Here is a 23,731-nt window from a genome sequence, read left to right as displayed (position 1 = left end):
TATAACTCGTTGTGTTATCTCTGCGAGTCACCCGAGGGAAACATAACAGGCACAGTTGGAAAAAACAAAAAAGAGCAATGAAATAGCAGAGCTATAAATGCATTCTTAGACACCATTAAAAAGATGGGATGGTCACAGCTGAAATGTCAGTTATCAGAGTTGACCTTGAACTTAAACACAATAAAGACAACACACAAACTATACAATATCATTTCATCTACTTACTTTAAAATTCAACTCAATGTCTTTTATGATTAATGAAGATGGTATAAGAATGGATAATACCATTTCAGTAAGTTTCTCCAGAGGAAATTTTTGGGATGTCTTCAAAGGAGTGAGGACATTTGGCTGATATTCCAAAACCTAAAATGAATAAGAGAAATCAAAACATTTACTGATACATTTGCTTCCCAACCAAGTGGTTTGAATTCAGCCCCATTGAGTAACATCTCAGGGCAAGTGCTTTCTACTAAAGCTTTGAACCAAACAAAGTCTTGTCAGTTGATTTGAAGGATAGAAACCGAAAGAAGATTGTCAGATATGTGTGTGTATGTGTGCGTGTATAATACACACACATATATGTTAACTTACTTGGAAACACGTGAGAGTTAACAAAAGGAAAGAGCATCCGGGCATTGAAAAGTGGATATGATGATGGTGATATTGTGTTTATGTGTGTGTGTAGAGGGAGGGAGGGAGGGAGAGAGAGAGAGTAAGGAAATAATGAGTGAATGAATGTGGTAAAAGAATACAAATTTGTATTTATCTTATGTTTTTCATTTACCATATTGGAACGAAGGTGCTGGAATCAGTAGCTGTAGTAGTGTTGGATTAGCATTTAAACCAGCCAAATATTCTACCTGTTTTATATTGAAACTGGCTAGATCTGACCACTCACACCAACCCAACAATGTCATTGTAAAAATAAAGTTACATTATTGAAATCTCAAAGTTATGATATATATTTCTTTACTGCCCACAAGGGGCTACACACAGAGGGGACAGACAAGGACAGACAAACGGATTAAGTTGATTATATCGACCCCAGTGCGTAACTGGTACTTATTTAATCGACCCCCAAAAGGATGAAAGGCAAAGTCAACTTTGGGGGAATTTGAACCCAGAACGTAAAGACAGACGAAATACCGCTAAGCGTTTCGCCCAGCGTGCTAACGTTTCTGCCAGCTCACCGCCTTCAAAGTTATGATATAATGCATAATTAATTCAAAATGATGTGAATACGGATTACATACATCAGAGTAGCCTGAATGTTAAAGGATTATACAACAGTAGTCATAAATCAAACGTGAAAATAACTTACCTTTTTAAAGAATTCAATGAAGAGCAGAAAATTGGAAGTATCTTTAATATTGAAGCGTTGTTTCATTTTCTGGAAGAATGGTTGAATTTGTTCAGGGCAAACTTGAAATGTTTTCCAAATAAGTTCAGTCATTAACGGATCCTGAAGGAACGGTTTCTTGAGAAGCTTTTCCAGAATATACTGAAGAGTTCTGTTGCTACAGCTGCATAAATCAAAAGTATGATACCATTATTACACATGTATGGCTTATATATAAATGTATAATCAAGAAGAACAAAGGCATTCTAGTCATGACATCATCATTTAATGTTCATGTGTGTATGAGAGTGTATCTATGTTCATGCTAGCATGGGTTTGACAGTCTGATAGGTCCAAGGACAAAATTGTGTTCCAATATCTGCTTTGGCATTTCTATAACTGGATGATGTAGAATCCATGTCAAAGCAGACCATTTCATTTTTATGAGTCGTATGAAGGAGAATTGGTTGCATTTTCTAACAAGTTGTATAACTAAGTGTGCCTCTCTGATTCTGAGATTGACTATCTGTCCCCTTCACTTGCCCATGTGCTCCCGCTCCCCTGTCCTGAGGGGGTACAGAATTATGGAGGCACACTCCATGAGGAAGAAAGTATGCAGCCTTAATTGCTGGAATGAGCTCGATGGCTGAAGTACATCTACTGCTCCCAGAGCTTTTAAACAGCAATGATCACCACAAAGAGCAAATGGAAAGAGCATTTGATGAAAGATCTTTATTTCGAAGGTGCTCATTTGTATAAACCTAATCTGACAATTAGCAAAAATGCTATCCACAGATTACATACTACATGTAGGTTCTATCTTTCAGTTTGTCAGTCTAATTGCCTATCTATCCATCTATGTACATACCTCCCCATCTGTCTCTTAACGCCACGAACATTTTAAAGCCTCTGAAACTTAAACAAATTTTAAAACTTTCGTAACTTCTAAAACTTTAAAACTCCATAACTCTGAAACTTGAATTTTTTGAGATTCCTTGAAAATTTTTGAGATTTTGTTAATTGTTCTAGAAACACTTTCTTTGGAGGGTTTTAAGCTTTAAAAAAATATTTTTTGTTGAGCGATTTCTTTTGAGCTTCTTAAAGAAAAATACTGAAAACTTTTCCTCTTTTTTTTTGTCTAAATTGCTTTTTAACTTCCTCTTAATTTATTCATTTACAGTATTTCATCCCCCTCCTTTACTTTCCTAACCTCTCCTACTAATGGTGTCACCCAGCTGTCTTACTATGCTATACCATAGCCAAGTAGCCTGAGATACACTAAAGCATGCACAAACACACATCTCAAGATGAATGACAATTTGCTGTGCTTGAGAAGACTATTTCATCTAAGTAAAAATTAGGCACTAAAGCATGTTGTTTACTTCTATGCCCCTGCACACAATGTATTCCAATCTACTTAATCCCACCCCGCCTCACTGCATTCCTTCTCCCCTTCCCCTCTATCTCCCACTTCCCTTTCTAATTCTCATGACCTTCCTGCCCACCCATCCTGTCCAATCCTCTGTACCACTTATATTCACCCCACTGTACCTTGATGGTAGACCCCAACACATCTCACCAACATCTCTCCCTTTTCCAGCTGTGATAGCCATGTGTCTCCTCTACAACAAGACATTTCTATTCCTCTATTATACTCTAACCTCTCTTCAAATGACATAAAGCCACCTTCCTCAATAACACTTCCTGTCTCAGTTGAAAAGTCTGTCTTGCAAGTTACTTGGTGACAGCCCCAGTGCTGGTGCCATGTAAAAAAACACCCAGCACATACGGTACGGAAGAGCATCCAGCTACAGAAACCTTGCTAAGACAGACAATTGGGGCCTGGTGCAGCCCTCTGATTTGCTAGCTCCGGTCAAACCATCCAACCTATGCCAACATGGAAAACAGACATTAAATGATAATATATATATATATACAGGGTCATCTAAATTATGCAAAAATGAGAATAACACTGACATCTCATTTTAACAGATATATTTATCAAAATTACATAAAAATATTTTGAAATATTAAAGAGAAAACCCATTCAATAAAAGGCTTCAACCACAGCCTCCAGACAACTTCGGAATCTCCTGCAATTCTTCTGGATGGGCACCTTGTTTAAGTTGGTGAATGCTGCCATAATCCTTGCCTTCAGTTCATTTTTGGTGTTACATGGAGTTTTGTTGGTCTCTCGCACAACTATGCCCACACATAATAATTAAAGGAGTTGCAGTCTGGGGAGTTAGGTGGCCAGATGTTGAGGGTGATGTGGTTGTAGAAATTGTCTGACAGCGATGACTGGGTTCTCCTGTTTCTGAAGCATGATGCAGAGTCTTGTTGCCAGACACAAGGTCTTCCAGCAGCCACCCTCTTGATCCAGGGCAGCACTACCTCCTCCAGGCACTTGATGTAGGCCTCCGTGTTGAGTCTGAGGCCGTGTGGGAAGATGAATGAGACATAACGTTGCCATCACTAGTGATCACTCCAAACATGATGTTGATGGGATATTTGATTTTCATCACTCTTGGTATATGTCCTCAGATTGACACCTAAACACTCTGAAATGTTTGTATTGGAGTTTCCAGCCTGAATGCCAAGCAGTACAGTATGTCGTTTCCAAATTTCTGGCAGAATGAATTGCATCATGGTGCTGTTTTTCTCACAGGTTGTGCCCAACTGATCCTACTTTACTGTGTAATCGACAAAATCAAAAATAGACACTGCACATGCACGAAGTTAAAAATATAAAATGGCAACAATTTACCCATCCCACCCTGTATATGTTGGGTCATCCCATAAATAATGCAGTTATTTCAATTGCATGAATTAATAGTCATAGGGGTATGGGATAAACTACCTGCACCAACTTGCTATAAAAGCAGATAGTAATTTCACCTTGTCCTTATTCTTAGTGCAAGTTTTGGAGAGAGCAGTTCAATTTTAACAGTTATTTTTTCAAAGCTATAATCATTATCATTGACGTCATTTAATGTCCGCTTTCCATGCTGGTATGGATTGGGCAGTTTGACTGAGAACTGGCAAGCCAGGAGGCTGCACCAGGCTCCAGTCTGATTTGGCAAGGATGCCCTTATTAACACCAACTACTCTGAGAGTGCAGTGGCATCAGCCATGATCGAATGGTGCATTATATGTGCCACTGGCATCGACCATGCTCGAATGGTGCTTTTACATGCTACCAGCATGGGTGCCAGTCAGGCAGCACTGGCATCAGTCATCATGATTTCACTCGGTTCAACAGGTCTTCACAAGCATGGCCTATTGCCCAATGATTGAATGGTGCTTTTAAATGAGCCAGTTGTGTGACACTGTCATCGGCCACAACTACAGTCTCACTTGTCTTGCTGTGTCTTCTCAAGCACAGTATATCTTCAAAGGTTTCAGTCGTTTATTATTGCCTGTGTGAGGTACAACCTTTGAAGGTCATGCTTCACCACCTCATCCCAAGTCTTCTTGGGTCTACCTCTTCCACAGATTCCCTCCACTGCTAGGGTGTGATACTTCTTCACACAGCTGTTCTCATCCATACGCATCAAATGACCATACCAGCGCAGTCGTTTCTTGCACACCACATCTGATGTTCTAAAATCCAACTTTTCTCTCAGGGTACTTACATTCTGTCATGTGTGCATACTAACATTACACATCCAGCAGAGCATACTAGCTTCATTTCTTTCAAGCCTACGCATGTCCTCAGCAGTCACAGCCCATGTTTCACTGCCATGTAGTATGGCTGTTCATACAGTCTACCTTCCACTCTGAGTGAGAGGCCCTTTGTTACCAGCAGAACTAGGAGCTCTCTGAATTTTGCATAGGCTATTCTTATTCTAGCAGCTACACTCTCAGAGCATACACATCTGCTACTGACTTGGTCACCAAGGTAACAGAAGTGACAAAGAAGCATATTTGGCATAGTTTGCTTTGTGAGTTCAATAAAGGCAACAATGGAATGGAAAGTGTGAAGAATATTATGCAAGTATATGAGAATCGGACAATAAGTGTAAGCCAGTGTCAGTGGTTTCAGAAATTCCAAGCTGGAAACTACAGCCCAGATGACAAGCCTCTTCCTGGAAGATCTGTAGAGCTCGACGAGGACATCCTGCAAACCTTGTGGGAACAAAATCCCATCATAACTATTTAGGAACTAGCAGAAAAGCTTGGATTTGGTCATTCAACCATTCATCGATACCTGCATGCCATCAGAAAAGTTAGTAAATTGGGACAATGGGTTCCTCATAAACTTTCCAAGTCTAATTGCGTGCAGAGAGTGAATATGTGCTCTCATGAATGAACCTTTTTTGGACCGAATAGTGACTGTCCTTCTCTACAAAGCCACCACCATTGGTAACACTACTCCCATCGCTTTATGCAGCTGTGAAGACTTCTTCTGTAGAAGTCGGTAGGTTGTGTCTGGAGCTAAGATTTTACCTCGGAAATAAATTCATCATGTGGTTGGAGAGAGGTGGAAGTCAGGAGAATAAGGGGGATGAGAAAGGATTACATAGCTGCAGGAGTGTACTTTCATATTGGCAACATGCACATAGTGAACTGGAGTTTTGTTTGGAGGAGGTGGACTCCTTTGGTCAGTATGCCACGCCTCTCTGTTTTGATGGCACCCTGCAATTTCCGCAGTAGAGAAGCATAATATGCCTTGTGAATTGTGGTGCCCTTTGCTAGAAAATCCATTATCACTACTCCATGCTGGTCCCAAAAGACTGAGCATCACCTTGCCTGCTGAGCATTGGATACGAGCCTTCTTCGGAGGTGGTGAGTTATCATGCTTCCATTGCTTCGATTGGACTTTAGTCTCAGGATCACAGTGATGGACCCATGTTTCATCCTGTGTGATAAGTTTGCTGAAAAAGTCCTTGTTTTCTTGGCACATTACCAAAAGAGCCTGGGAGCAATTGACTTGTTCCTGCTTTTGAAAATGCGTGAGCATCTGGGGGAATCTATTGTGCAGACAACTTCCACATGTGCAAATGGTCGTGAATGACTTTTTCTCATGGACCCTTATCTTAACTTCTCAAGCTAGTTGCTGAATAGTTATGTGGCAATCCTCCAAAATGGCGGCTTCCACTTTATGGATGGTGTTATCATCAATGGCAGAATGTGGTCGTCCAGGAATAGGAGCAATTTCCATTAATGTCCGACCACATTTGAACTGGCAATGCGAGTGCTTGACTATGTTGTATGATGGTGCATCGTAACCATAAACTTCTTTCATCTCATTGAAAGTCTCTTTTGGTGTATAACCTTTCGAGTATAAGAACTTGATCACTGATCTGTATTCAATTGCCTCCATAATAACACCTTACTCCACTTCAGCAGCCATAAAAGACAAATGAATACTAGTGGAAAACTGCAATTTACAATGTGACATGTAGGGACATGTATGATTACATCTATACAAGTTCTGTTTCCTGTAATAACTGAAAGTGGGTCAGGGGAAATCTTTAGTGAACACTCCTCGTACATAGTACTACACCCCTAATTTTGCTTACTCCAGTTTACCCAACGAAAAAACAGTAAAGAAAAGCTTCTACTCCTCTTTCATGAACAATAGACATGTAGGTATTTTATCAAGCTCTAAAAACAAAAGTCCCAACAAATAAGTCATCACACTCTTGCAAGCAAGGAGAAACAGATGTAAAACTCAGTTTTCAAAATTGCAGATCAGAATAGGTTATCCTGCTCTACAAAACACTATAATTAAAAAAATTTTTGTCATGATATTTATCTTGAAACAACTCATTAAAGAGGGAGTGATAATATTGAAAAGAAACATTCACTTACAGTCCAAAGGATTTATCAAAGAATATAATGCCATTACGGGTAGAGGTCAAAAGTTCAAGAAGAAGTTCATGTGTACATTTTCGTATTATAGCAAGATCTTCAGCATTGTCACATTGTTTCACCTGCAAAAGACATCCATGAAAATAAGTAATGTCATTACAGAAAACCTTTGGTACAATGAGATTTTGCAGAAAAGAAAAGATGTCTTAACTGACTCCAGTATTAATTTTTTATAAATATGACAGGAATGAAAATAAAGTTAAGAGAAAATTAAACACAGCAATGTAAATCAGTCCAAATTTTAGCCATTTCTTTCTAATTTTATACTTCTATTAAAATTGATAACGATTTTCTTTTTAAATATGTATAAGACCAAAGATAAATGAAGATAAGTATCCTGGAACAAAAGAGAATTACTAGTTAAAAGAAATATTTGCAGTAGGTTTGAAAAAAAAAAAAAATGCCAAGAGTTGGTTGATGTTGAAAGATACGATAGATATAGACTGATAAATGTAAGAAAAAGTAAAGCCCAACCTGAAAATTATTGGATTTTTTAGCTGAGATAAATTGCAGAGATGGAAAGGGACATTGTAGATTTGTCTGAAACAAACACCCTGCAATCTTAGGTTTACTATCAAGTCATAGCATTTTATTGTTTAGTATTGGGTATGTATTCAAATAATATGAGCATATAAGAAGTCATTTCTTCTGTATAGCTATTTTCTCAACTTATTTAACGTTAGCTTGTTTTGTAAATAAAACAGTGCACATCCAACAGGTAATAACTCGTTTTTCTACAAATCACCTTAGATCTTCTGTATGCATTTACTACCATACAAAATCATGCCTACTTCATACTATTAGACAATTATAGCAGCAAGACAAAATAGTTTTTAAGATATTGATAACTAGTCTCTATGCTACTGCAAACTTCACCTCCAGCATGAATTATATCTTTTATGTAACAGAGCTTATCCACTACTTCCAGCAAACTCTCCAAGTAGCTGAAATTCTCATATTGTTAATTTCCCTGGTACAACTGATACATCCAAACAATCTCCAGAAATCATTTAGCACTTAACATGCACTTATTGGCCAAACAATAAGTTTCCAACTAATCTTTTCCTGTATGCAGATTTTGTGGTCTTTACAAGCTAATAAATTTGATCTAGTCTTATTCATGTTTATTTAATTTTTTTTTTTTAACTGAAGCCCACACTTGCAAGTGGCAATCTTTTTTCCCACCAGTTTGTTAATTGAATCTACAATGAGAATACATTTATTATATTCACTCCAGTGATAATCTGAATAGTAGGCATAAACAGAAAAGGAGAGATGATAGAGTCTTAACAATCATATACATCTAGAATTTCTCACTAGAATATACAATGTTTTTTGATAATGAAAACCAAGCTGTTAGCACACAACTATATATTGACTTAAAGGTCTGTGATGAAAAGAATATCTGTCTGTCTCACATTTCATAAATCCTTTCTGTTGTGGTTAGGTGTCAAGTTTAAATAGTGCTCAGCATTTGCCTATCCCACTCACTTTTAAATCTAATTTTTCATATTTTCTCCAGTTCTTTCACATGACAAAAGTATTCTTGTAATCATAAAATAATCAATAAGATGAAAAGTCAGCAGTTTTTCCAATCTAACCCACAAAGCAATAAACTAATCTCTGCTATCCAGTTTTGCTGGGTAGCAGCAAAACTTTTCATCAGCTCCTCTTTCTTTCTTGTCAACTTCTATTCAAGAGAGGAATGCTTCCTAATTTTACTGTGAAAACAATTCCCCAATGAAGTAGAGTATTATAAATAACATTTGGTCTCTCTCTAGTGTTGGTGTTACAATGGACACAACTCATCCTATCACAACTGTTTGTAACAGGAAAGACATCCAGCTGTCAAAATCTTTAGCAGAATTTTCATTTGAATGTATTACTTAAAGAAATCAACATATATCAAAACAATAATTATGCTTACTTTAACTTTCTCTAACACTATTTTTTTCCATTGATCAGGACCATTCCAATTGTATAACTTAACCAATCCAGTTAATTCAAGACATTTAAATATTTTCACCTTGAGACCTTTACCAATTACATCATTTTTGACAATCTGTAATTAAACAAAATCAAGAAAGAATTATTAGAAAATCTGGAAGAAAGAGCTTGTAGCTATTTTCCCCCATATCTCTTAACAGCAACGACACAGTAGATATGACTGGTAGTATGATATTTACCATGGGTATCTATGAAAACATGTATGTGTATGCATGGATTAGTCCCCTAAGTTAAATTTTCATGGAAATTACTATAGATGAGGACTTATATAATGAATTTATATTGGAACTTTATGTATCATCAATCATGTGTTCAGCACACTGATAACAACATGTCTGACTCATATTCTAATCCCAACAAATTTGTTTTTTGAAAAGGTGTTTAAATATTTCTAAGAAGATTCATGACATTCTCCTTCTGAACATTCAGCACCCCACCATAGCTTACCCATAAAGTCTGTCAAGAGGATGAAGTCATTCAGGTTAAGATCTGCTGACACAGAGGAAGTCTTGCTGTCTGGTTTAAATTGAATGTAGTTCAAAAGGGATAGTAAATAGCAATCTCTTTCAACTAAGAGTGCACACACACAACCACTGCATCAGTGAGATAAGATTTTTTTTGTTCTCTTTTTAGTATAAGAAACTTTTTTTGAAGGTGGATGCCACTACAAACCAAAAAAATGAATATTTTAAGAAATTTTTTTACTCACTCAGGCAGTCACACAACTTGCAAAGGATTTCAACATTAAGCCTAGCAAAATCTGAACCACTGATGTGTTTAGCAGTTCAGCACCATTAACCCCTCATTATTTAAAAACAATAAATAAGATTAGATTAGATTATGCTCCAATTATATTCCATTATAGATGGACCCCAAACATCTAATGTAGTATACAAGGAAGTGCTGAAAAGTTCTTGGCTTTGGGTAAAAAAAAAATACAGGAGGATCAGTTAATTATGATTAGATTCACACACTTATTGCAGTGGCCCTTCAGTTTTCCTAAGCCCTGTAAAAGAACTCAGAAGGTTGGGCCTCCAACCAGGCCTTTCGTGATAGTCTCGAAGCCAGGAAATTTTCAGCACCCCTTTGTAGGTTATGCAGTAACTTTTATCAAACTCTTTCAAATTGAATTTAAGTTACTAAACTCAGTTTGGTTTTATGAGGGATGTGATCAAAATGTTAATTTCACTTACCTTTTCTAAAACAAGGGGCAGAAAAATTTCAAGTGAAGATGCCTTGTCTACTTCCATTCCTTCAAACATCAGTTTCACAATTGCTAAAAAAGTAAAACTGAAATATAATTTTTGGATAAATTTATAATATTGATTATCATCATTTCCAATGTAAGCACAAAGCCTGAAATTCTGGGGGAAGGGTTAATCCAATTGATGTCAGTATTTGACTGGTAATTTATTTAACTTATCTCAAAGAACAAAAGGTACAATTGACCATCGTGAGATTTGAACTCGATATGTTAAGAGTCAGAACAAATACTGCATGACATTTTGTTTGAAGTTCTAATCATTCAGCTAATCCACTGCCCTCGTAACACGGATGATAACATCTGTAATGATGAAATTATAAAATCATTTTATATACTATTTTTTTTTTAATGATAAAGAGAAGGAAGAACAGCACCAGCAACCCTATACAGGGTCTCTGAGATGGACAGGAAGAAAGGAAGAAGTTATCTTGAGACTAGAGATATGGCCTGATGATCACAATAGAATGCACTCTGTGAAAGCCAATCAAATCCCAGATGGTACTGAACTGGGTGAGAGATGAAGTCTGCCACAGTGGAACAGGAACGGTCTCTCCAACAGGGGCCAATACAGTTTCTGATTACCAAATTTTGCACACAAGGCTTTGGTCAACTCAAAGCTATAGTATAAGATGTTTGTTCAAGGTGCCATACAACTGTGATTGAAGCCCAAACAATACTGTTGCAAAATGAGCTTCTTAGCCATACTGCTATGTCTACATGAATGTACAAGTGGGACAATAAACATTATTAAATATATGATGACTGAACTGAAATGACCTTTTTAAGATGCTCATTTTTTTTTCTGATATTAGATACTCTATTCACCAATATGAGATTGGGAAGAGAATTAGGTCTGCGACAAAACACAAGTTTTAAATGTGGCAGATGTGGGAAGGCTGGAAGTAGGAGAAGGAAGAAAGACTGGAAACATGAACCATGCAAACAACAGTGCAGAAATTCCATCTGTAGATCAGTAACTTTCATTAGAAATTGATAGAATAGAGAGGACTTTTTAGTATTGCCATAAACAACCCTCCTAGTGCTGGCTGGTATTATAATAAGCATTCATCCATAAAAAAACATACCTTCACCAAAAGGAAAGAAGCATGACACATACAACAAAGATGATTGGCTTTTTCTGTTGCTGTGTGCCAGATGATGAAGGATGTGAATATTGGTGAGAAGCTGTATGTCCTCACCAATCCATGCCATCAAGAAAAGAAATAAGCCAGCCATTAACATTATTTGATATTTTACTCACCACTGCCTATTTCTACAACTAGCAGTCTTTTTCTCTCTAACCAGCAAACAATAAGTATCTCTCTCATCATGATACCTGAGGGATTGCATTGGATCTGTTAGTACTCATTACAACCCACCCCATTCTCTCTTGCTCTTTCTCACCAGAAAACATTACCTCTCATTACACCTTGACATTATTATTTCTCTTAAAATACTCCTTCTAGCACTGTTTCCTCCACCATACTCTCATTTCTTTCTTCTATTCACCCTTGTTCCTCTTCAGCAATACCCCCTGCCACTTCAACTAACTCCATTAGTCATGTTGCCCCAAATGAATGGAGAGAATACAGAACAGTGTCTTGCAGAGGACAAAGCAACTTCACTAGCCCTGGTACTGTGATAAAGGCACTCAATATACTCTAAAGTAATGTACATGTGGAGACAAGTGGTTGGTGAACACAGAGGAACAACATGCAACTGACAGGACACAGTCTTGTTTAAGGACATGACAACCTTTTTTAGAACTAGTGCTGCAATAAAATCTACACATCACATTCTGTAAAGTGATTGGTGGTGGAGTTCAGATCTATTGCATTTGTTTCATTGATCCTGGGCAGAACACTTTCTTTGCAATTCACTCAGCTGTTGGGAATAAGTACCAAATCTTCCAGGAGTAAAGCTACGAGACTCAGGAGACATTTACAGGTATATATAACATGCTAATTTATTGCAACTGAGCGACAGTTTTTAAAACTAAGCGTTAAAGCTCTTTGGGTTTTTAAGTTTTGGTGAAAGATTCTATTTTGCTATTATTATTAAACAAAGGAAAAAAAAATTTCTTGAATTTTTTGAAAGTGAAATATAAATGGAAATACTTTGATGTTTAGTAATTAGTTCACTGATAACAGCATCACTCCTGGTAACCAAAAATGAGGATATAAAATGGAAAAAACAGGTACGTGTATCTTCATTGACCTAGAAAAGAAAACATAAGACAAAAAAGTAGTTAATAACAACTACCTTTTCAGGATGGAAAGGAGCAAGGCTAAAAGTTTGGAAAAAGCAAGAGTAGGTCAATCAAATCAACCCTAGTACATGACTGGTACTTTATTTTGTTGATCCTCCAAATCATATTTGTATGAAAGAATCATTTATTTCAAACGAGAGTTTATTATAACAATAAATAAAGTCATTTTACTAAAATTTGAATTTATCAAAACACATGAAGTGCTAGAAATACAGTCATGGATGGTTCAACTTACTTGTTCTGGAGTATGTTACATATATTTTTCCTGCTTCATTTCCCTATCATCATCATCGTTTAACGTCCACTTTCCATGCTAGCATGGGTTGGACAATTTGACTGAGGACTGGCGAACCAGATGGCTGCACCAGGCTCCAATCTGATCTGGCAGAGTTTCTACAGCTGGATGCCCTTCCTAACACCAACCACTCCAAGAGTGTAGTGGGTGCTTTTACATGCCACCGGCACGAGGGCCAGTCAGGCGGTACTGGCAACGGCCATAATCAAATGGTGTTTTTTACATGCCACCTGCACAGGAACCAGTCCAGCGGGACTGGCAATGACCTCACTCAAATGTTTTTCCGTGCCAGTAAGGCAACACTGGTAATGATCACACTCAAATGGTGCTTTTCACGTGCCAACAGCACAGGAGCCAGACAGCTGCTCTGGCAATGATCACACTCGGATGGTGCTGTTAGCGCTCCACTGGCAGGGGTGCCAATCATCGAATTTGGTTCAACTTCGATTTCCCTATATTTCCTTAATATATGCTGCTTCATTTCCCTATATTCTTTTCATAATAAACTTTAAAGTTGCCTCTCTTCCATCAAATGCTGGCATCTAATTTCTAAACGAGTTTTCAAAACTTTGGAAATCCACTTAAGGTCATGAGTTCGATTCCTGGTGGCATGTTGTGTCCTTGAGCAAGGCACTTTATTTCACATTGCTCCAGTCAACTCAGCTGGCAAAAATGAATTGTAACTGTAATTCAAAGGGCCAATCTTGTCACACTGATCTCCTTTAAGGGTACATGTGTCTGTAGAGTACTCAGCCACTTGCACATTAATTTCATAAGCAGGCTGTTCTGACAATTGGATTAACTGGAACCCTCATTGACATAACTGTCTTGTATTTATATACAGTATGTTAGACAGATGGATAAGTTTTGTTATTAAACTGCAGGTCAGCTCTTATTGAGCAAACCTATATTCAAAGGCATTCTAATCATGACCATCCCACCTTTTATTCAGAAATAGTACATCTTAGACAACATTACCCAACATATGATGCTATTTCTAAGACAGTAGGATGTGACTAAGGGGAGATTTGACTGCTATTTTAAAATCAAACAACCACCTAGATAATTCCACATTGACTCCTGGAACAACAGTTTTTACGCCTGGTTACTCTTCTATTTACAACCACACAACTGTAGAGTTGGAGTAGGATTTGTCTGTCAAACAGACAAACAACTGCAAAGTCATATGCCCCATCAAAGTACAGAGTACAATAACTGTCAATCATACATCATACCTTTATCACATGCTAAGGTAATTTCCAAAGATATCAAGTATTATATTTCCTCTAAATCTATCTTTAACAAATTTGTTTTCTTTCTATACTAGACGTGAGCATCCATGCGAATCCCTTTGCAGGAACCTGCTCTACCTCACTCTCTCATAGTAATTACCTTCATACCCTAGCATGATGCTGACCTCACCCACCTCCCTTAGGGCTTGTAGTCCTGCAAAATGCACAGTGACCTCAAAAGTGCAGGTGGCACAGAAAAAAAAAAGCACTTAGTCCACACTGTAAAGTGACTGGCATTAGGAAGGACACCCAACAGTAAAAACCATACCAAAGCAATGGAGCACAATACATTCCTTAGACATAGGTTTCTGTCAAACCATTCAACACATGCCAGCATGGAACATGGACATCAAATGATGATGATAAATAATTTAGTTACATTGTAAAGCTTAATGACTACAAATCTATATTAATAAAAGTGAAATTCTGTCTGTCTGGGACCCCTCTATCTCAGTCTACATTTGCTCTACATAGACATATTACACCTTTTTTGGAATCAGGATGATCCTGGGATTGAAAATCTGCCATCTGCCCTTCATTTGGTTCTTAAGCATCCAGCATTAAGATCTGATTTAAAAGCATTTGGGTTGGTATTTCTAGCAGGCAAAGCGACCACAAGACGTTTCAAGGCCATTGCATTACTGAGATAGGTAAACAAGAGTTACTTCCCTTAGCTTAAAGTTTTACTAAAGAATTTAGTGGTTCATTTATCTTTTTCAGTCATCAGACTGTGACCATGCTGGGGCACCTCCTTGAAGAATTTAAATCGAACAAATCGATTTCTTTTTTATGCCTTGCACTTCTTTTATTGAACAACTAAGTTACGTGAATGTAAACACACCAACATCAGTTATCAAGCAGTGGTGGGGGAAAAACAGGCACACAGCCACAATATATATATATATATATATATATATATAAATACTGAGTTTCTTATCTCTTTGGTACCTCCTGGTATGCCTTGACATTGAAGAAAGGAGTTTCAATCATGCTTTTGAAAAAGCTGGATTCCCCCAAAGCTGTGCAATAGAGCAAGACTGATTGTCAGGCAAATGCAATCCATATCTTTTGGAGGCAACAATCCTCACTGGAGAAAAGGAGAAAATGTGCTTATTTCAAGAATTCCACTGATTCCAGCAGACATCCCCCTTAAATTCAAGGACAATCACTGAAAATTGCTAGATTTCACTTCATGCATCAATGCTTTTCCCATGGTCAGCTCTATGTAGGTTGTTCCAGAGTTAGAAATGGCAATTAATCTCTTCATACTCACACACGATGGTAAAACCAAGAATGCTGTTTACTCTGCTGCTTTACAGTGATCTCCAAATGTCACAGTGTGATATCCTGTGATATAAATCTGAGATAGTAGGATACCAATAAATGCTTTATTAGTATTTCCCCCCTTAGTTTAGGGCCACAGGCCCAATTAGCCCTCTGCAGGAGCTAGCTTAAAAGTCCACATGGAGTACTGCTTTTAAGCTATTATATTACTAAAAAACAATACTTTCAACAATATTTCAACAGAGCAGCAGAAAATATAAAATATTTTTTCTCAGACAAGAATTACTCAGCAAACACTACAAACAATGCAATAATAATAATTTTAAAAAACTACTTTGTATATGTAACATATAAAGAGAAAGTCAGTTGACTTACCGCTTTGTTTCTTCTGCTTAACATATTTTTAACAAAGTTAGGTTTATGAAAAGGAAATTTAGCAATGACTAATTTTGCAGTTGCTTCACTGAAAACAACAATGGTTGTTAAAAATTTTATGGCTGATGTCACTTGAGAATGGCGAAGTTTGAAAACATTTTCCAACATTTCTAAATGTACAGTAAGAACTTTCTGAGCAATCATGTTACCAAGATTCCGATAACAGTTCAGGTCACTAGCAATTCGAATCAAAATCAGGCGAAGAGCATCAAAGACAAGAATAACCTAAAAACAGTGATAGAAAAAAACATATTTAATTACAAGATTCTAACAAGTAATTTCTAACTTGACAGAGAATAGCTTACATCTAGAGATTTCTGTGCATTATATTTTGAAAATATCTTTGAAATCTTTTGGCAAGCCATCAACATTTGGATGGTAATGCATATTCAAACATCAGCTTGACTGGTTACAGTAATGTGTAACTCTTCCTTCTGGTCAACAGAGACCAGGCACATTTCCCTGATTGAAAGTTTGAAAAACATTATTTTACTTTACTCAATCAGGTGAGCTGAAAGTAGATCTTGCTCTATGTAATCCCCAAATCAAAACCATGCATCCATGGCAGCGGATATGTCTAAGGTAGCAGGAGAGATCAGACACCCCAGTTTCAATATTGTGATGCATGAATATCAAACTTGTTTTTAAGTGTTATGTGTTGACTGTGGAAAGTACTTATGACAGAGGAAAACCAAGAAAGTAATGAAAGTGTTGAACTTAGATTTCCCGATACTGGTCTTCACACAATATCACATGCATTACCAAAAGAACTTGACTATTGCAGGGCCTCAAAGTCTGGCATAGGAAATAGAGCTGTTGCAGTAGAAAACAGTGCACCAAAATAATGAGTTATCACCAGATGAGAAACTTGGAATACTTTCAATAGAATGAACCTACTAAAGATACCCAAGGGCTGGTGATGTGTTAACCCAGGTTAAAGATTAGCCTACAACTTAATGGTAATGTGCTTGCTGCAGACTTATCTAACTTTATGCTAGTAATTACTTACTCTAACATCAAACTTGTTAAAATGGGGAAAATTTTAATATAACAAACTTATCACTGAGAAAGTAAAAAAAAAAAGATTATTTTTAAAAGCGGCAATTAAAGAGTAGAAATTAAAATATAACTCACATCTTTACAATTTTTCTCAACAGAAAACAGAACAGAGAAAAGATCTTCAAAATCATTGGAATTTTCACAATAATGAGCCACCAAGTCATAACTAATGTCTGGATATTTTGAGGCTGTTGTTGTGAATTTATATATGGCTGTAAAAGAAATATGTTTAAGTTTGAACAAAACTACAGAAATATGTTTGAATCTTTCAAAAAAGTATGTTTCTAATTAAAGTAATAATACAACTACTTATTTGAACCTTTTCTTTTTTATGGTGTCTTTCATTCATATAACCAGTAACTGTAAGTAAAACATTCAAATCAAGCTGAATGAAGCTCATTTTCTGTATAACTAATAATCTAACCTAATTTTCCTTGGATGATGGAGAGGTCAATTTATGAAGCATGTTGGGTGAAGAGGATTCTCTAGTTTTGTTGAGGACATGACACTCTTTAGTGCTGGTACCATGATAAAATGGCTGGTATTAGGAATAGCATCCAGTCATAGAATCCAAAGTAGAACATACGAATGATACATGGTCGCCTGGCTCACCTAACTCTAAATAAGAATCAATTTGGACCATAAGAAGCAGAATCAAGGATATAAATTGATGATTTTCATAAAACATAATAAATAAGAGATTTGTGAATACATACACATTGTTATGTGGTTAAGAGATTAACTTTGCAATCATATAATGAGTTGAAACCCACTAGTAAGTAGAATTTGGTATACAGAAACTGTGCAAAGGCCTATTATATATCTATATATATGTTCATACATCCATGTTTATGCATACTAGTGTAAACCAGTGTGCTGAGTCATGTGTCTCTATGTCAAATACGTTGTGATTTGAAAGAATAGAGAGCAATAAAATAAGTACAGGAATCACCATACTATGAGAGTAATGTATTCTTGAAAAACTAGCTGAATTGCAAAATCCTGTAACATGAAATAAAATTTCTCATTGAGTTTCATATTATAAAGTGATAATGGGTTCCAGCTGATATTTTCAAAAAACAACAGAAAGAAAATGGTCAAGCATGAAAATAAACAATTGCTATACATACACAATCATCATCATCATTTAATGTCTGCTTTCCAGCTAGCATGGGTTGGATGATTTGACAGAGGACTGGTGAAACCAGATGGCTACACCAGGCTCCAATCTGATTTGGCAGAGTTTCTACAGCTGGATGCCCTTCCTAATGCCAACCACTCTGAGAGTGTAGTGGGTGCGGCCAGTCAGGCGGTACTGGCAACGGCCACGCTCAAAATGGTGTATTTTACGTGCCACCTGCACAGGAGCCAGTTCGGCGGCACTAGCAACGATCTCGCTCGAATGTCTACATGTGCCATCCGGCACAAGTGCCAGGAAGGCGATGCTGGGCACAGGTGCCATTGACGGTTTTGCTTTCGCTTGCCCCAATAGGTCTTTGCAAGCCGAGTTTCGTTTCCAATGAAGGAGACGACGTTGGCATGGGTGCCAGTCGTCGAATTTAATTCGATTTCGATTTCACTTGTGTACACTTATGTACACAATACGTGCACATAAAAGATATGACGGAATAAATAAGAATCTTACTACCATAATAGGGTATGTTCTTTCCACAAAAGATGTTGACTACAGTGTGAAGGGTGGTGGTGGAATGAAAATATTAAAAGATATAGCATTAGGAAAAAATTGTTTTATGTAAACAAAAATTGTTGTCTTATTCCTATGGCTGTAAGAATGAACATAAGAAGATGAAAAGGTGAAGGAGTGGAAGTACTACATGATTACAGTTTGTTGAAGGATTACCAGGTTCATGGGCATTTTGCCCCTTGCACCTATGATTTGAACCATAACTACACACTACTCACACACCATTGCATTGACATAAAACATATATCTAGAGACATTGTCATCATGCTGATACTGTTATTGTTAGTAGGCTACTCAAAAGTTGGTGGGTTGCTAGAGATGGTGGTGTGGCTTGTATTGGTTTCCAAGTTGGTGATGGCAGTGGTCATATTGTTCTTGTAGTTACTATTTAGTCTCAAGTCAATTCTCATTAACCTTAGATCAAAGAGATTTCATTCAACATTTAAAATACACTAGGGCTTTGTTTCTCAACCAGAGACCATGGCAAAATTTGGGAATTGAGGTGTAGGGGGAGAGGAGGAACAGGTCCAATGAAGCTGAGTACACAATTACCACTTAGTTTCTTAAAAAAATTTTCTATTACTGTGTGTAAAATTTACACACTAAACACGCATACACACAATGCATTTTCTATTTCTTAAGTTCTGTCATGACAGAAAAAATAAAAGGATTCAGACACTTCAATAATAATTCATCAAGCAGATGTGGGGAACCACATTAAAAGCACCCAGCACATAGTGTAAAGTGGTTCGCATTAGGAAAGGCACCCAGCCACAGAAACCAAGCCAAATCAGACTGGAACTTGGTACAGCTCTCCAGTTTGCCAGCTCTTGTCAAACTGTCCAACCCACACCAGCATGGAAAACAGACATTAAAGGACAGTGATTACAATGAATAAAGTATCAAGATGGCATTGGATAGTCTTGTGGGTGCTGGTACCATGTAAAAAGTACCTGTAGAAACCATGTTTCCAGCTTCTGTCAAACCATCCAACCCATACCAGCATGGAAAACAAATGTTAAATGATGATGATTACTACTTTGAGTTCATACAGTGATAATCTCAAAGGGTAATTGCTCGTGTTACTTCATTAAACTTTGGGACAATGTTGTAAAGCTTCTAGTTAGCAGCTAGGAAAAAAAATCCCAGCTGCCAAATGTGACATATTCTACCCATTCTATTTTCCTTACATATTTGGGAAGCTAAATTTGCTGAACAAATGGCTACAAGATAAAATTACAAATCTTTTAATTTGCAAAGAATTACTTATGATATGACAATGAAACTTGGCAGGAATATACATCATTAATAAACATCTTTGCTACTGTTTTGATTACAAAGTCTGTATAATCAAATTTTGTAACAAGAAAAATGAAAAACATAATATTGTTTTATGCCACCTATTCAATTCCTGCTGTTTCCATGGCAATGGAGAAACGTTATTTTCAAAATTAGTTATGTGAAGATTTAACAGGATAAATTTTAGGAAAAGTCACCAAATTTCAGAGAACAACTTGCAAGTTAATGATTGTAGGAATTCCTGAATTCCTGAAGACAACTGTTCTGGAGAGGAAAGACTGGACATAATGGTTAGTGCCAGGCTGAGGCACAATATGCTGACAAAAGATAAATGAATTGCTTAAGTGGAGTTGCAGTACAAGGAGTAAAGACTCAGAGAGGAGAGATCATGTCTGACTCTCAGGTTGGAGTGTGTTGGTACACAACTTCAAACCTAATCAGTAAGGTAGCCTCTTTTTTTAGATGCATTATGGGATGTCTACATATAGCAGCGTTGTATTAGATGTGAAGCAGTAGATGTGTGTTCTCCAGGAGTTACTCAGTGAGGGTGAGGACTAACGTTTGTAGTTGAGATTCTAGTTGCTCATGTTTACAGGGTGGCAATACACTACGACTCGGCATAACTACAGATTTCAGTTAATACAAAGATCTTCACCCGTTAACAAAAAAAAACGGCCTGCTGGGTGTTAACAACTGTGTAGAAAACGAATATGACAAACAAAAATTGGGTGGGGTGAAGACTTTCGGAAAATTCACAAGATCCAATTTTTCCATCATAACTTTCGGGAAAATGGATATATTTTCTGTTTATGGAATCCCACGATTTTGGTTATGGAGGATCCGATTCTGAAAAAGAATTTTCAAAAATCGTATTTTCAAATTTTCAATTCTCCGGCCTTGGCCATGAAGCAGGCTATCCACATGCTAGAAATAACAGCCAAATCTCACAAAACCTACAAGGCGGGTGTACCAGTCATAATCGAATACTTTGTTGACTGGTGTTACCAATATAATTTCTGAACATCTATTTTAGATTCTTTGCTGAATCTCTATCACTGCTTTACTCATTCTGCAACATAAACGAGTTTGAGAACTAGCGTTTAATGAAACATTGATAAAAAGCTGGGATTGAATGCCATAGTTTTCTACTAAGAATACTTTTAAAAATGATAATAAAGTAAGCATTGGTCAAAAATGTTATATCCTGCAAACTTATCTAAACAGAAATGCACAGCATTTTACACATGTAAACATTTTACACGACATCGATGCGGGAACAATATCTCATCTTACCGCTTATAGAAGTTGATGTGTCTTTCAGTTCTGTGATAAAATCTGTAAAAGTATAAGCATCATCTGAAAGCTTAATGACTTTAGCTGTTGGTTCGTCCAAAGGCATTTCCTCGGCGCTTCTTTTTTGAAGCATTTTCGAATTATCATCTATTTCAGCCATGCTGTTCCACACGTGGTAATATATATGATTTCAATTAGTTCCGTAATTTTGTTATTGTTGTGCTGTGGACAATAAAAAAAACGCTTATTATTATTACCATTATTTAAATGTAGAATGAGAATTTTTGCTTTATTTTCTAAATATAGACCTAATATATAAATATATATATTTTTTCGAGAAAAAGTATACAATTTGTTTTAAAATAAACGTGGTAGTCATTTACAGTTGTCTCCCTTATATTTTTTTTATTTTCGAGTGGAAGACAGCGAGATTCAAATAAAAAAAGACACCGAAGGTTTTTAAATATTTGGGCTTAGTATTTGTTTGCTCATAACTTCCAGAAAAATGGATATTGTTAAATGAAATTTTCTACAAGTACGCTTCAGATTGTGTAGTTTATATCAGAATTTGTTAGGGGCAAAATTTTTTCCGCAGGTGGGATGAGGAGTTTCGGAAAAATTATACGAGTCGGTTTTTTTTTTACCTGGCGGAGGTAAAGGACATGGACTGCACCTGGCGGAGGTAAAGGGCATGGACTTCAAAATATTGAAATGCCGATTTTTTTTTTTCGCAGATTCAGAATCTCCACAGTTGAAAAGGTGGGTTTCCGTAGAAAAAAAAAAAAGCAAAAGGAATAACTGCAAGCGGGGTGCAGTCCATGTCCTTTACCTCCACCCTTTTCCACATAACTTAGAATTCTTTTACTTGCTTCGGTCATTTGACTGCGACCATACAAGTGCACCGCCTTTAGACAAAGAAATCGACCCTAGTACTTATTCTATCGATATTTTTTGCCGAACTGTTAAATTTCGGGGACGCAAACACACCAGCATCGGCTGTCAAGCGATGGCGGGAAACACACACATATATATAATATATTTCTATTATATATATATATATATATATATATGTAGTGGACCTTGCATGCATGAAGTGGATTCGATCCACCATAGCCAAATTTAAATCAACACTGCAACAGAACTTTTCCCACGGTGGAACAATGGTTTTTCTCTGACAGCAGTTTAATATTTTCCAGTTGCCTTTAGCTAGGCCAAAACAATGTCTTCACCACTTGACCCTTTCTAACCTCTTCTACTCCACGAAAATCTAGAATAGAGATTACAGGACCACCAACTGAATCCATTATTCTCAATAATATATCTATCCTTCTTGATTTTTATAAAAGCAAAGAAACCCCAAGAAAAATTTAGTCTAGTCAACCAGTTCAGTCACATGGTGACGACTCAGTGACAACGAAGTCTGGCTGACCAGCTAGAACCTCGACCAGAGGGAGAAAGAAGATTACAACCAGCCAACTATGAGACAACTTCTCTCGACTCTTTAACTATCACTAGCTCGCATCCTTTTCTCTGTAACATTACCCTATCTTTGTCTGTTTACTACTACAAGATCGTGTACACACATATACAGGCCGAAATTAACTTTCCTTTACCTTGCATGCTCTACGAACTGTGTTATACTATTACATTAACCTACCCGTCGTTGTATGGCATTTATTAAAGTAACGGTAAATAAATATTTCTGTACAACTTCGATCCCTGTTCATCGTTCATCTTATAACCTATTACAATCGGTAACTACACAAAATTATCATCGCCACAAACAAATCCTTATCGTACAATTGGTGACCCCGTAAAAAAAGAATTGCAGCCTTCACAAAAACATAATCGTTACAATTGGTGACCCCGTAACAAAAAAAGAATCACTGCCTTCTGAAGCTGAATTACCAACAAATATCGTTACAATTGATGACCCCGTAAAAAAAGAATTGCAGCCTTCCCAAGAACCAACATTCACAACTGTCGACCCCGAGCGAAAGAATTACTACCTTTTGATGCTAGATGCCGCTGCATTTTTGCTGATTCGAACTAAAGAACTACAGTCTTCATATCTACAGTCGCTAAACCGGCACTATCATGCTATTAGCTGTCAGAAGTGAAAGTGCTCACTGCTAGTGAAGTATCTGTCTGTCTGTCTGCCTGCCTGTTGCTGGCCTGTCGATTCTTTGGCTACTGACAGCTAATACCATGACTGGCCGGAGCGAGCTATATGTCTGTCTGTCTGTCTCTCTCTCTCTATCTATTACTCGAAAGTTATTGGAACAAATTCGACACCTATATCCATGCGTTTGA

At 37.0% G+C, this 23,731-nt stretch overlaps 1 protein-coding gene across 1 annotated transcript in view; it reads right to left on the bottom strand.

The window, feature by feature from the left end:
• The window catches only part of LOC106870260 (nucleolar pre-ribosomal-associated protein 1), a 45,627-nt gene extending 24,076 nt beyond the window's left edge, over positions 1-21,551 (bottom strand). Inside the window, exons 1-9 of the mRNA XM_052966752.1 lie at positions 21,419-21,551; positions 17,197-17,333; positions 16,003-16,287; positions 12,605-12,704; positions 10,417-10,499; positions 9,144-9,278; positions 7,157-7,278; positions 1,322-1,523; positions 226-363 (exon numbers count right to left, since the gene is read on the bottom strand). Of these exons, the coding sequence (XP_052822712.1) occupies positions 226-363; positions 1,322-1,523; positions 7,157-7,278; positions 9,144-9,278; positions 10,417-10,499; positions 12,605-12,704; positions 16,003-16,287; positions 17,197-17,333; positions 21,419-21,551 (1,335 nt within the window). The remainder of the gene's footprint in view (positions 1-225; positions 364-1,321; positions 1,524-7,156; positions 7,279-9,143; positions 9,279-10,416; positions 10,500-12,604; positions 12,705-16,002; positions 16,288-17,196; positions 17,334-21,418) is intronic.
• Between the last annotated feature and the right edge of the window lie 2,180 nt (positions 21,552-23,731).

The sequence above is a fragment of the Octopus bimaculoides genome, chromosome 3 (assembly GCF_001194135.2).
Source record: "Octopus bimaculoides isolate UCB-OBI-ISO-001 chromosome 3, ASM119413v2, whole genome shotgun sequence".
Classification (NCBI taxonomy): Eukaryota; Metazoa; Mollusca; class Cephalopoda; order Octopoda; family Octopodidae; genus Octopus; species Octopus bimaculoides.
The sequence above is the reverse complement of the archived record's forward strand: the minus strand, read 5'-3'. Positions and strand labels throughout refer to the sequence as shown.